Below are 15,846 nucleotides of genomic sequence, written 5' to 3'. Positions count from 1 at the left end.
CCAAATGACAGTAATTTTCCTTTCCAAGCTTGTAATTTATCTCTTACTTTCTTCAACATATCCTTATAAAATAGCTTTTGTGTCCTTGCATGAAAGATATGACATCCTAAATAAGTAAAAGGAAATTCACCCCTGCTAAAACTAGATATCTGATGCACTTTCTGACTCAACTCAGTAGCCATATTTGCATGCATATAATATGCACTCTTGTCTATAATAATTTTCTACCCTGACCCCTTCTCATATTCATGCAAAACCCCCAAGATTATTTGTAAAGAGTCTTTCTCAGCAGATCCAAAAATTATGGTATCATCAGCATATAAAATATGGTTCAAATTTGCACTCCACTTTGGCATCCCATACCCTCTAAACATGCTATTATCAAACAATGCATTCAGAGAAATAGACAGGACCTCAGCTGTCAATATGAATAAGGCTAGAGATAGGGGATCGCCTTACTTTACTCCTCTTGTGGAATGAAAAAAACCATGAGACTGACCATTAATAAGTATGGAATACCAATTGTTTGCTATCACCTCCAAATCATATCTATATACAAATCAGCAAATGCCATTCTCCTCATGACCTGAATAAGAAAACTCTAAGAAACTCTGTCATATGCCTTTTCCATATCCAGTTTAATGATCACATTAGCTGGTATCCCACTCTTTCTAATGCCAACTACTAACTCTTGAGTAAGTAACACATTCTCAATGATGTTTCTCCCTTTTAAGAAACTAGATTGATTAGCAGAGATTAAGGTAGGTAAAACTGATTCTAGCTTATCATGAATCACTCTAGAAATCACCTTGTTGATGAAGTACTGAAGTTGATTGGGCTTAAATCAGAAAAAGCGTTGATGAATGATTTTTTTTGGTAGTAAAACCAAGTTTGTATGAGTGATAGATTTAGGAAGAGTCTGACCCTCAGTGAAAGCTTTCACCACATTAGACACATCTGCACCTACTATATTCCAACATTTCTGATAAAAGATACCAGAAAATCCATTAGGTCCATTTCACGTACGGGATACCATCAACATACGTTACATTCTTTTGGGGAAGAGCATCACATTGTAAAAGTGATGTTGACTCAGTAGAATGCAGCAAAGTTTGAGCAAAAGTCAAAATAGGGTTTGTGGGAAGACGGGAGTGAAGAAGAAGAAGCAGTTACTTTTGTTGGAGGTAAGGCGGGGAATTGAGATTGGTATGAAAATTATGATGATTGGCCAGCCACCGTGGACGGCCGACTAGTTTTCGGAGCCACCATGGTAGGCTACACTAGGTTTAGGGTTTGCATGGGAGAGGAGAGAGAAGAGAGCAAAATTTATATGTCTTGACATGTTTTCTGCAGTGCATTTTCCCAAATTTACCATTGCTAATTCCTCCCATATTTCTTATACTCTACATGCATTTAAATTTTGAGGTAAAACAGAACCTTTTTTCAATGGGAAAGTGTAATGCATGCTAGCACTATAGTGGGTATACATTAATTTTGAGCTTTTCACCAACAACTAAATTTGAAAAAATAAGCTATACGAAATAATTAGTATAGAAGTGGAAGCCTTTCAGGTGCACATTACAGCAACAACAATAAATCCAGTGCAATCCCACAAGTGGGTCTGGGGAGGGTAGGACATACACAGACTTTACCTCTACCTTTGTGGGTAGAGAGGCTATTTCGGATAGACCCTCGGCTCAAAAGAAAATGTAACCGATGCAGGAATGTAGGAAAGAAAAAGAGACAACAAAATAGCAAATGCACAAAACAAATGTAGTACTAACAGATATCAATACACAGTAGCCAAAGAAACTAGGAAACTATCCAAAACATATGACTACAAGTATTACAACACTCCGGTACTTACTAACCTTCTACCCTATTCCTCGATCTATCTCGCCTGCTATAGTCAACCTCTCACACCTCCTTACTGGCGCATCCTCGCCCTTCCTCTTTACACGTCCGAACCATCTTAGTCTCACTTCTCTCATCTTGTTCGCCACTGAGGCTACCCCAACCTTATCCCTCCAAAAGCATAATGGTTTCACCGTAAAGGGGGTATTACCCAGCTACTAGCCCCAAGCCCTCAATTTGATTGTTACATTGGGTGTCGGGCATAAATAGGTTAATTTCCTCACTGCAGTGGCAATACTAGTTTCTGTTGGGTTAGGATTCTCAGATCTTATAATTGGAGCTTCCATGATCGTAGGAGCATGTCAAGATCGAATTTGGCAAAGTCGTGCGGACACTTACCTTTCCCCACCTCAGTAAGTGAACTCTCAACCCAACGATAAGTAAAGACATAAATAAATAAATAAATAAATAAATAAATAAATAAATAAATAAATACATCAATCAAGCTAAAGCGAATGATCATGTAAGTCTAACAATAATATATAATAGAAATAGTGCGGAAATAAGAAAAATACCCCCAGGGTCTAGTCTAAGCCATACAAGAGCATCTAAGTGAAATTATATAAGTCTGGAATATAATAATACATCAATCTGTCTATGTCTCAGATAGAAAAGTAAGACAAAATAATAAGAGGAGTCTTCAAGGCAGCGAACGTCTCGTGCTCACCCTGTAAACTCGAAGCAGTCCTGATAGCGACTATCATCCACGAGAGACAAAAGAAGACCCAACCTGGAACTCTGCATTCATAAAAGAATGCAGCAAGTGCAGGTCAGTACAAAACCACAGTACTGGTAGGTATCATCGGCCGACTAAGTATAGCTAAAATAATTCAGACAATAAAGCAAGATAGGCAGATAAACCAACAAGTATAAGTCAAACATAAGTGAAACCAAGTACACGTCATCACCTAAGTAAAGCATCTAAACCCAAATGTTCCAAGTCTCAATATGTCCAATCGAAAACCAACATCAGAAGTAAAACACCAAATCATCTCAATATAAGCCATGCTGCAATACAATGCAATAATGTATGAATGCAAATGCAATGCCATGTAATGCTGTGTACACATGAACTCCGGATAGAATACCGCCACGTCTCGGTAGCACAAACCAAGGTGACTCACGAAGTCTAAGTTCCACTCATCCCAGATCTTTGCCCAACAGAGAGACGAGACTCCGGATCTTTACCCATGGAGGTTTCTCACAAGAACCACCCTGGGGGACTCGCGGATTCCATGCACTCACTCAATCTACGATTCCAGGACTAACATCGGATATCGAACTGTCACATCACTCTCATTTAAAACCGAGCCCAGCTCATCACAGCGTTTCATCAAGTACAACCAGTGCATTAACAGTATATCATGAGGAATGAGAATGCGTGCAATGTATGTGTCAATATCAATAATTAGATCAATAACTCAAGTACCAACATGGGTACGCCAACAATATCATGATAGACTACACAAGTCATACAGAACTCTATCCTCATAGATACATCACTGATAAGATCAATATCACAAGTACCAACATGGGTACCCCAACAATATCATGAAAGACTACATAAGTCATATGGAACTCTATCCTCGTATCAACATCAATAAGTAAGGTACTACCATATCACAATCAAGATGGAAAAATAGTTGCCAATATCTACTAATGTCACGACCCACTCGGAGGGCCGCAACGGGCACCCAAAGCTGACCTACCGAGCACCTCTCATCATACTTTCATAATCATCTCTAGGTGAGCCACATGGATAACTCATAATTACCATGCATCAATAACACAGATTCCATCGAACTAAGGCACCACTTTATATAAACAACATCAACTATGCCTATATATATATATATATACACACAAGCCGACAAGGCTATCAAAATGATATTCAAAATATGAGCCGATATAGCTGAGAGATACCTAGCTATACCAAACTATCTACGAGTCTCAAAGAAGAGTACATAAAATCATAAAGACGGGACAGGACCCCACCATGCCCACATATGTACACCAAAAGAATAATACCAACTATTGCAACTCCGGATCAAATGGAACTCTTCTAGGAAATCTCTGAGGAAGCAGCCTAAGGGTCGAGTCTGTCTCCCTGTATACCTGCGGGCATGAACACAGCGTCCACAAACAAAAGGACGTCAGTACGAACAATGTACTGAGTATGTAAGGCATGAATGGTAACATAACAAAAACATGAGGAATAGCATAACATAAATGAAGCATGTATATCTCATAATACCTCTAAAGACATTCATCATGCTTACTCAACCTTCCTCTAAAGAAAACATTCCATACATGTACATATAATGATACCATACACGACCATGTAGGTTCGGTGTCATCCATACCCGGCCATAACAAGGCTCGGTGCCGGCCGTACCCAACTGCAGTGGTGTGTGCGCAATGGATATCATACCCAGCCATATAAGCTCAGTGTCACAACATAGTTACATACATATATGATCTACATAAGTGTCCGAGAGAAACATTGTAACACTATTGGGGTGACATAAAGTCGGTAAACCCCTGATTTCTATTATTGAATCATCATCATCATCATCATCATCATCATCATCATCATTATCATCATCACTATGAAGAGCTTTTACCAAAAGTATCTCAAGAATATTGAAAGTCATGAACTTCTAGCATTTCTAGGAACAGGACATTGCAAATATCTTTGATGGCATCTCTAGAATTGAACTCATCATCATAATCGTTATCATTACCATCCCAAAGAACAATGTCAAAAATATCATGAGAATCTCGAGAATTATGAGCTTATAGCATTTATATTAATAGGAGTATTGTGGATATCACGTATAGGTTCACAATAAGGAGAGCATGCCTTTAGAAACAAGGGTTAGCCTTACATACCTTTACGTCTTCTTAACTACTAAACATTCTCTTCTAAAGTCTGCAAAATCTACATTCAAGAGGATTCACACTAAGGTTAAGTATTGAAAACACTTCTAAGTTCAAACTAGAGCAATTAACGAACTAACGAAATTTGGGCATCATTTTCCTTATTTTGTCAACTTTCACCATATCACAAAACAACTCCCAAACGACAATAATAACATTCATAATACCATATTCAAGAAGTTACATTCAATTCAATCTCAAATTTATCCAAGGTTCCCTTTTCAAGTTCATCTCATGGTCATCTTCTTCACCTCAACATTTATGACTTCTCCACTTTAATTCTTTTCCTTTCCAAGGGTCACTAAACCTTTATATCAACTCAACCATGTAAATAATATGAATATCATACTATATTATAGAAGAACTTCACCTTTCCCAGCTCCTTTCAAGACCAGGTTTATCACAACTTTGAAGAGAAACAAGAACAATCACCTTCCATGGATTCTATTTGGGTTTTGATGTTGATCTTCTCTCTTGATGATATGGAAAGGTTTTGAGTGTTATGGAACCCGCAATAACTCTCAAGAACTCTCTATAACTGTGGAAAAATAAATGTGGGAGGTTGGAATGAAAATGAGGTCTTTGGGGATTTAAAAAGGTGGCAAGACCGCTCCCCGCACCAACTTACGGTGGAGATGGGACGTCGCATGTGGGATATGCGGCCGCATCTCCCCTCCTCTCCTTAGGGAGGATACTGTGAAGTAAATGTAGAAAATTTGGGGAGTTTTCCGCCCATATGCGGTCCAGCATAATGAGTATGCAGCCGCATATGGCCCCAATTTCCCCGATTTAGTGAAAATGCGTTCTTTTTGATTCGTTTGACGTCCAATCCTTACGGAACCTTCTTGGAACTTATATAAAACTTCATTAACCATCTAAGTGACCCTATATCTCCCCCTCAAGGCAATTCTAAGTAATTTATAACTCAAATGATATGAAACCTTCCCAAAACATTATTCAAATTTCCAATTCCTTCAACAAACTTACTTTTGTCATTACATATGACTTTGAAACCTTAAGGCACATACTTGGAATTATTAGATAACATCCTTAACCTTATAAGGGCTTTATATGCACTTTAGGCTTGCATTAGTTCACTCATAAGGCAAACGACACGAAATTTTCCAAGATGTAACATTCCCCCCCCCCCCCCCCCCCTTTAGGAACATTCGTCCTCGAATGTTAGGCTCTTCGGAATCCTATAAAAAATTTGCCAGAGTTTCCCCTGTAATATGCCACTACCATCCTATCACAACAACCCAAAATATACAACGCCTCATAGGGCTACAATAAAAACAACAATAATGGCCACACATGACCAAGAAATCATCAAAAGAAAGCATTACATTCCTGAGGACAATGGTGCCTATGTCTGAATCTCTTCTGGGGTGGAAATAAATATGGATGCCTGAACTTCATATCTTCCTCAGCTTCCCTAGTCATGTCTTCCCTCTCATTGTTTCTCCATAAAACTTTAACTGAAGCAACATCTTTGATTCTCAGCCTCCGAACTTGTCTATCTAGAATAGCAATGGGAACTTCCTCGTAGGATAGTTTCTCGGTGACTTGGACATCATCTATAGGTCCAATTCTATAAGGATCTCTGATGCATTTACGAAGCATCGATATATGGAAAATCGGATGGACTGCCTCCAAATCCGAAGGTAGATCTAATTCATAAGCCACCTGGCCTACCTTACGTATAATCTTATAAGGCCAAATATATCGAGGGATAAGCTTTCCCTTCTTACCAAATCTCATGACGCCTTTCATCGGAGACACCTTCAGGAATACCCAGTCATTCACTTGAAACTCTAAGCCTCATCGGTGATTATCTGCATAAGATTTTTGACGATTTTGAGCTGTTAATAATCGATCCTGAATAAGCTTGACCTTTTCCATGGGTTGCTTGATCAAGTTTGACCCTATTAGCTTAGTTTCTCCCACATCGAACCACCCAATTGGTGATCTGCACTTGCGCCCATATAAAGCCTCATACGGGGCCATTCAAATGCTGGAACGATAGCTATTGTTATTGTCACGACCCAGCTAGGGGCCGTGACGGGTACCCAGGGCTAGCCACCGAGCACCACTCATTCTACTACTCACCTTACCTATTTAATGCTCTTTTATCAATTCATGCTTAGGACATAAGAAGATCATCTTTTCATTTGAGAAAATAAAAATACTTTTATATACATAAGCCTCTCGGCCATCAAAATAATACATACATATACATCAAAGCCTCTCGTGAGACCATCTACCCACACTGCGCATCTACGAGCCTCTACTGACATACTATACATATAGGTGGAACAAGACTCCACCATGCCCAAAATATACATATACCAAGAGAATAATCATGAGCACCTCCGGACAATGGAGTGCTCGCAATCAGCTGGCAGCTACTAAGAATCTGGATCGAGCTCACCTCCCTGTCTACCTGTGGGCATGAACACAGCGTCCAAAGAAAACGAACGTCAGTACGAATATTGTACTGAGTATGAGAGGCATGAACAATAATAATGCATCAAGGAAACAAGGGAGGCATCAAGTATGGAGCAACTGTACCTGACTGGGAATTACATGAAAAGTAATGCATGTTGACTTACTTTTAAGCTTATCATCATCTCATGTATGCATATCATATATATATAAACTGCCCGACCATATAGGTGCGGTGTGATAATCAGTAACATTAGCCCGCGTCCAGGCCTCCCGCGTCCGGGGTACCATCTCATGCCGCCCACTAGTGGTGTCTGCCTATGCCAACTGGCTATGGTGTATCGTCTAAGCTGCCCGCTTTCGCGGTGGCTGCCCGCTTTCGCGGTGACTGCCCGGCCAACTAGGCCCGGTGTAATATGATTATAACATTCTCATCATAAAATACTTATAATAATATGCTTATCGAAATATGCTTATCATCGTACATGCATAAGGCCTCTAGAGTAACTATATTTTTATCGAGTTGACGTAAGGTCGTGAACCCTCGATTCCATTATGAACATTTATGAACATTCCGCCTCACCTTGAAGGGATTTGTACATAAGGTGAGTGTATACAAGGAACGACATCATTTACCTTATGAGAACTTCATATCATATCTCTTGACTCATGTAGCTATTCATGATCTTAGGCTCTTGACTTTCCGGAATATAGGAGGATCATGGAGAGGAAGAAAAATCATATCATGGGATTCATGCCATAGAAAGAAAGGACTAGCCTCACATACCTTTGGCATTTAAATGAGCTATCGTTCACGTGTTCTCTTCCAATATCACGTCGCTACCTTCACGAGAGAATTCGCATTAACGTTAGTTAATCGGTTATGAGAACGTATCGTTATTTCTAGGAAAAATTGGGCAGCATTTCCTATGTTTCTACTACTTTTCCCACGTTCTATTTCTACTCCTAATATTTACAACAACACTTCACAATATCGTATCAACAATCGTCATTCATATACGTTGAGCAAAATCCACCATTTCTCTTCATTTTTCCCACATTTATGGTTATAGTTCGTTATCGCATTTTCTCATATATCGTGCTCACTTCCTGGTATAAATATCATTTACAACATATTCATATTCATGGCATATCAACATTTATGATTCCATTCAACTACCATTCAATTGTGACACTATTCATCCATTTAAGACCCATTTTCCATGTCTTTCTACAATTCAAGCATCTTGGCTTTCCAATACCTTAAACAACATGATAAAGTCATGAAACATACCTTAGATGGTGGTGAACAAGCCTAGAGTGGATTTCTTCCTTTAGCTCTAAAACCCTACTTCACCTCTTTTGGAATTTCTTGATTTGGATGAACCTCACTTGAGTTTCACACACTTTATTTCATGGATTTGGTGTTGTTGATCATTGATTTCCTTGTTATTCTTATGGTTGAAGTGCTTGGAGAATTTTCTAGAGAGTTCTTGAGCGGTGTAGATGAGAAATGAATTAAAATGAGCTTAAGGTCCCTTTTTAATAACTAAAAATCTGATTTTTAATGAACAACTGTCGGGATGTACAGTGGTCGTAAACCCCACTTTACGGGCCGTATACTGGTTTACGGTCCGTCCTCCACGGTCGTATTTAAGCATATCAGAAACAGAAAGGTTGGCTGAAGATCGTGGCAGTTTACGACTCAGTTTACGGGCCGTATTTCAATTTACGATCCGTATTCCAAGTCATTTTTAACCATTTGAAGCATTAGACAGAAAGTTGAAATTTTTGAAAGGTTGGAGGACGATAGCAGTTTACGGTCCGTAAATCACTTTACGGGCCGTATTCTACTTTACTGTCACACCCTAATTCCGTTAGGGTGTGATGGGCACCCGACCCTTACCTAGGGCCGAGCGAACCCTCAGACTCTTGCTGCACATAAAATCATGTCAAACTTTTCAAATCAAATGAGATGAAATACATCGTAAATTTTTTTTTTCCAGAAATATTCTTTCACGTAGCTTCCAAGCATAACGAATCAATAATCATACAAAATTCAGTACATAACACAGACCGACATTTTGGCTGACGGAGCCGCTTACAGACTGACAACCAATACCCACGACACTGTCTGCAAAGTCTCTAACGTAATCCAGAAAGCATAACATACCAACTCTGAGTCGGCAGCACTCCGGGAACAAATGGAGCTTGCCATCTGCACTGGAACATCTTCTATACTGTCTTCAACTCACCTGGGAGTACCTGCGCGGCATGAAACGCAGCACCCCGAAAAGGACCGACATTTTGGCTGACGGAGCCGCTTACAGACTGACAACCAATACCCACGACACTGTCTGCAAAGTCTCTAACGTAATCCAGAAAGCATAACATACCAACTCTGAGTCGGCAGCACTCCGGGAACAAATGGAGCTTGCCATCTGCACTGGAACATCTTCTATACTGTCTTCAACTCACCTGGGAGTACCTGCGCGGCATGAAATGCAGCCCCCCGAAAAGAGGGGGTCAGTACGAAATATGTACTGAGTATGTAAAGCATACAACACAGAAAGCAAAGTCACAACTGAAATACGATATATAGAAAGCGAGCACAATAGCCAGCATACTAAGGAGTCGTATCCGGCGTACAACAGGCAAAAGAAGTTCCGGAGAAATCAACATGGCAATCGGGATGACAAAATGTTTGCTTTCTTTTGGAAAACATATTTGTTTCACACACATAGAAGAATCAACGCACAATTTCCGCGGCCATAAGTCCAGCGGTCACAATCACACATACCGCGGTCAAGTATCCAGCGGTTTTCTATCACAAGTTCGACATACCGCGGTCAAGGGTCCAGCGGTCTATGTCGGCATAATCAAAAGTGCGGCAGACGCGGTCAAGGGTCCAGCAGTCAATGCCACACGTCCGGTATGACGCGGTCAAGGGTCCAGCAGTCAATGTCGGGCACGTCGCGGTCGAGGGTCCAGCGGCCAATATCACATATGCGCATATTCACATAACCGGCCCGGGACTCGGTAACACAGAAGATAACCAGACAAAATGCCAAATTATCACTTTCCAAACATAATCACACATGCCAGGATCATGCATCACACAAGACTCAGGTATACCAAAATCGTATATCGGAAAATAAAGAAAATAAGTAGTTTGTCCAGAATCTCAGGGTAAGATTTTTAAAAACGCTTTAGATGTCAAAAACATTTTATAATGCTCATGAAGGTGGTCATAACACCTATCATATAGTGAACAGCATAATAACCAGGAGTTACCTGCGAACTCCGGACAAGAGTACATTGGCTAAAGCCGTACATCACATGTCAGGGTTTCGGTCCCCACAATTGGGTCAATAATCATTAAAATCCATCTCGGGATAGATAAAATATCTCCCGTTTAGTAGTCGGAATAATAACCATAAGTTCCCTTGACTTACCGTACGGGAATAAGACAAACAGAAAAATAAGAGAGGCATCGGGGATAGCGGGCCCACCTCGGGCCAAGTCGAGGCGGCGGACGAGAATCACGCCCATTAGACTCTACGGAGTCATCCAAGAAAGTTTTAGAACGATCGGGTTACATTTGTAAACGTTTTGGAAGTCCAACCACTTTTCTAGTAAAATGCACCTTTTATAATTCAATTCTATTGAATGAATAGTAACGAAAACTAATCTCGGGTTACGATGAGCAGGATGGTCCCCGAGGCCGAAATCTCAACCTAGTAGACCTAGGGCATGCCAAAGAAGGAATGGATAAGCTTTACATACCTTTCGCGCTACTCACGCTTGTCCAAACTCAATCTCCGTTTCGCCCAAAACCTACAAATGGTCATTTTTACCAATTGTTAACTATAAGGCTTTTGGTATTCAATCTTTAACTCATCACTTGTCTACAAAAATTTGAGCAGCATTTCCCCTATAAACTCGTCTATCCGAATTTCCAATTGCTCTCCTGTTGACACAGAAATACCAACAATAACATATGGACACAACCATATCTTCAATTCTTTTATTTCAACAAGAACAACAACATATCAAAACAGCCCCCAACTGTAACATAACGATGCCCGAAATTCTAACGAACACTTGCAATACACCAAGCAGCCCATATGCACTTCTTATACCTTATTTCATGCAATATTTTCAGAAAATTTCAGGGAAATACAACAGCAGCCACTCGACACCACATCATCTACTCATGTGCAATAAAACCACATTATTATCTCTATAATCCTTACAACAACCCACAACAATTTAACTCCAACTCTAACCATTAAATTCCTTCACTCTCCTCACATATCCATGATTACAACAACCAAAATATTAATTCAAATCAGTCCATCAATTTCAATTAAAACATCCCCTCACCCATAAATTTCAACAAAACAACAAACGAGTTTATAATGTTGTTTTCTCCGTTCTAATTCGTTAAAACTCTAAATAAACACTTTAATAACATAAAAGGAATTTTATAAATACCTTATCAAAAGCTCCACCACGAAAATTTCATCCCCCAAGACCAATATTTATCTCAAATTGAAGGCAACGCAACGTACAACGTTTTTCTCTTCATGAGCTTCGGGATTCGGAGCTCGGATTTTGATCAAAATGGATTCCTTAGCCTAGGATCTCTCTCTCTCTCTCTAATGTTTTTGGAGGATATTAGCTGAAAATGATCAGCCCTCAAGTGAATTTGCCATATATATTAACGTTAATGGGCCTCATGGGCCGAAACATTAGTGTTTGGGTCGGGTCCAAACTTGCTGCCCTGCCAGCCCAAATTGCATCGTCCATATTTCCTTATCCAAATATCATTTTGACGAGCGGTTTGTTGAGTTTGAAACTATACTCGATGAACTTCATTTTAGGCTTTTGAAACACCTTAAAACTCCTCATATACTAGGATATATGCCCCCAACAATATGGGCTAAAACTCTGGTCCGAGATTTTACTGAAGTTGTTCCGATTCATTTTGTTTAGATTCGTTTATCTTCTAATCCTCTTCCAACTCTCATGTAACCTCTTATACATACATATACATACCCATATACATACATAACAATCCATACACGTGTCTAAGGGTCCGGAGAATCACCATAACCTTAAACGTAACTGGAGAACTTACGAAGCTTCGACGAAACTCCAATCGCAAAAATATATTCATATCTTTTATCCATCTTCTATATCATTACTAATAATCTCAAATACTTTAAAAGGGCACTCACATTACCTCATATACGCTCATAACGCGATTTCAAATCCTTTAGGTTACGATGTCACCTCGGGATACTTAAGGCAACCATATATATAACGATATTCTTACTAACTCGATTAACTTTCCTTGAACTTTCTTAACTCATTCTTTCTTGTCTTAATTAAAATAGCACAGACTCTTACAGGGTGTAACATTTACGACCAACTGGGCTGAAATGAAATTCTGCGACTTCCTTATTTCCAAAGTTCATAAATAGTCATTCCCTACTTAGCAAAACATCACACACTCATGCCCTTCGTTGGTCTATTCATTGTTGGCTCACGAAAATTTTTCGAGGTGTAACAGTTATAAGCAAACTCAATAAGCGGTATGTGATCATCCCAACTACCTCCAAAATCTCACACACATGCCCATAACATATCCTGAAGAGTCTGAGTGGTGCACTCAGCTTGTCCATTAGTCTGTGGATGAAATGTTGTACTAAGTCTCACCTGAGTCCCCAAACATTCTTGGAAGAACTTCTAAAAATAAACCGTAAACTGTGTCCCCCTATCAGAAATAATAGATACGGGACACCATGGAGTCATACTATCTCTTTGACATAAAGCTTTGCATAATGATCAGTTGCGTAGGTAGTTCTGACTGGTAGGAAGTGAGCTGACTTTGTAAGTTTATCCATAATTACCCATATATAATCATACTTACGTTGAGAACGAGGTAAGCCTGCGATGAAATTCATATTAATCACTTCCCATTTCCAAGTCAGAATTTCCATAGCTTGCAACAATCCACCGGGCTTTTAATGCTCAATCTTCACCTGCTGACAGCTAGGACACTGAGATATGAACTCAGCTATGTCTTTCTTCATTCCGTCCCACCAATATATGGATTTAAGATCATGGTACATTTTCGTCGCTCCCGGATGAACAGAATAACGGGAACAATGTGCTTCCTCAAAAATTTGATGACGTAATCCTGCAACATCCGGAACACATAATCTGCCTCGATACCTGAGAACTCCATCTGCATAAATCTCAAAGGATGATTTCTTCTTCTGAGGAAGTGTGTTTCTGTAATGAACTAATATGGGATCCTCATACTGGCGTTCTTTCACCTCAACTACTAGTGATGAAACAGCTGAATTCTGAATGGAAACTCCCATATTTCCCAAGTCCATTACTCAAACTCCTAGGCTAGCTAACTGTTGAAGCTCACGAGCTAACTCTCTCTTCTTTAGCTAAACATCACATAAGCTTCCCATAGATCTACGGCTAAGAGCATCAGCTACGACGTTCGCCTTCCCGGGATGATATAGAATGCTAACACCATAATCTTTCAACAGCTCCAACAATTGCTGTTGCCGCAAGTTCAACTCTTTCTGCTTGAAAATATACTGAAAACCCTTATGATCCGTATAGATATCAACATGAACACCATATAGATAATGCCTCCACATCTTCAATGCATGAATCACAACAGCTAACTCTAGATCATGGGTTGGATAGTTTTTCTCATGCTTTCGCAACTTCCTAGAAGGATAAGTAATAACTTTACCATGCTGCATCAACACACAACCTAACCCCACGCCTGAAGCGTCACAATACACCACATAGCCTTCTGGTCCTTCTGGAAGTGTCAGGACCGGGGCCGAAGTCAGCCTATCCTTTAAATTCTGAACACTATGGTCACAAGCATTCGTCCATTGAAATTTAGCTGATTTCTGAGTCAGCTTCGTCAATGGTGCAGAAATAGAAGAAAAGCCTTCTACAAATCTTCTGTAATAACCTGCCAAGCCCAGAAAACTACGAACCTCCGTGGGTGTTGTAGGCCTTGGCCAAGTCTTCACAGCTTCAATCTTCTGGGTATCTACATCAGCTGAAATATTATGCCCCAGAAAGGTCACAGAATTCAACCAAAACTCACATTTGAAAATTTTGCATATAGCTCCCGAGCCTAAAGATTTCTAAGGACGGTTCGTAAATGATCTGCATGTTCCGCCTCGGATCATGAGTATACCAAGATATTATCGATGAACATAATAAAAAACAAGTCTAGGAAAGGCCTGAACACATTGTTCATCAACTCCATGAACACTGTCAGTGCATTAGTCAATCCAAATGACATTACCTGAAATTCGAAATGACCATATCTAGTTTTGAATGCTGTCTTTGGAATATCTTTCTCTCTAACTCTTACCTGTTGATACCCGGATCTTAGATCTATCTTTGAGAACTATTTGGCACCCTGCAACTGATCAAATAAATCATCAATCCTTGGAAGCGGATATTTATTCTTGATCGTCACTTTATTCAGCTGTCTGTAATCAATGCACATTCGCAAGGAGCCATCTTTCTTTCTTACAAATAACACAGGTGCTCCCACGGCGACGAACTAGGACTAATAAAGCCTTTCTCAAGAAAGTCCTTCAATTGCTCCTTCAACTCTTTCAACTCTGCAGGAGCCATTCTATAAGGAGGAATAGATATGGGCTTAGTATCCAGTAGCACCTCAATAGCAAAATCAATCTATCGCTCTGTTGGGAGGCCTGGAAGCTCATCCGGGAATACATCCGAAAATTCATTCACCATGGGGACAAATTGGAGAGTTGGTAACTCTGCCTCTATATCTTGAACCCGGACTAAGTGATAAATACAGTCTTTAGCAATCATCTTTCTTGCCTTGAGATAAGAAATAAACCTACCTCTCGGAGATGCTGTATTTCCCTTCCATTCTAAACCTGGTTCTCCCAAAAACTGGAAACGAACTATTTTGGTTCTACAATCAACATTGGCATAGCAAGAAGCCAACCAATCCATACCCATAATGACATCAAAATCAACCATTTTCAACTCATGTAGGTCAGCCATAGTATGATGGTCACAAATCACAACCACACAATTTCTATATACCCGACTAGCTATCACTGGGTCACCGATGGGTGTAGACACTTCAAAAGGCTTAATTGACTCGGGTTTTACCCCAATACGATCGGCAACATAAAGAGTAATATATGACAATGTAGAACCTAGATCAATCAACGCATGCACATCATGAGAAGATACCGATAATATACATGTGACAACATCGGGGGAAGACTCTAGATCCCTTCGCCCAGCCAGAGCATAAATACGGTGCTGAGGACCACTAGAACTAGGCGCTCCTCCTCTACCTCTACCACGAACAGCTAGTGTCTATGAGCCTTGCCCCGGAGGGCGTATAGATGATGAAGAACCAGTTGCTGACCCTGTGGGCTAAACCGTACCTCTACTACCTCGTAATGGACACTCAAGCATAATATGGCCTGACTGGCCACA

At 40.0% G+C, this 15,846-nt stretch overlaps 1 protein-coding gene across 1 annotated transcript in view; it reads right to left on the bottom strand.

Annotated features, from left to right (window-relative positions):
• Nucleotides 1-601: 601 nt before the first annotated feature.
• The window catches only part of LOC132624246 (uncharacterized), a 32,059-nt gene continuing 16,814 nt past the window's right edge, over nt 602-15,846 (bottom strand). Inside the window, exons 2-3 of the mRNA XM_060339051.1 lie at nt 887-982; nt 602-823 (exon numbers count right to left, since the gene is read on the bottom strand). Coding sequence (XP_060195034.1) covers nt 602-823; nt 887-982 — 318 coding nt within the window. The remainder of the gene's footprint in view (nt 824-886; nt 983-15,846) is intronic.

Source organism: Lycium barbarum, chromosome 12 (assembly GCF_019175385.1).
Source record: "Lycium barbarum isolate Lr01 chromosome 12, ASM1917538v2, whole genome shotgun sequence".
NCBI lineage: Eukaryota > Viridiplantae > Streptophyta > Magnoliopsida > Solanales > Solanaceae > Lycium > Lycium barbarum.
This window is presented reverse-complemented; position numbering and strand designations above follow the sequence as displayed.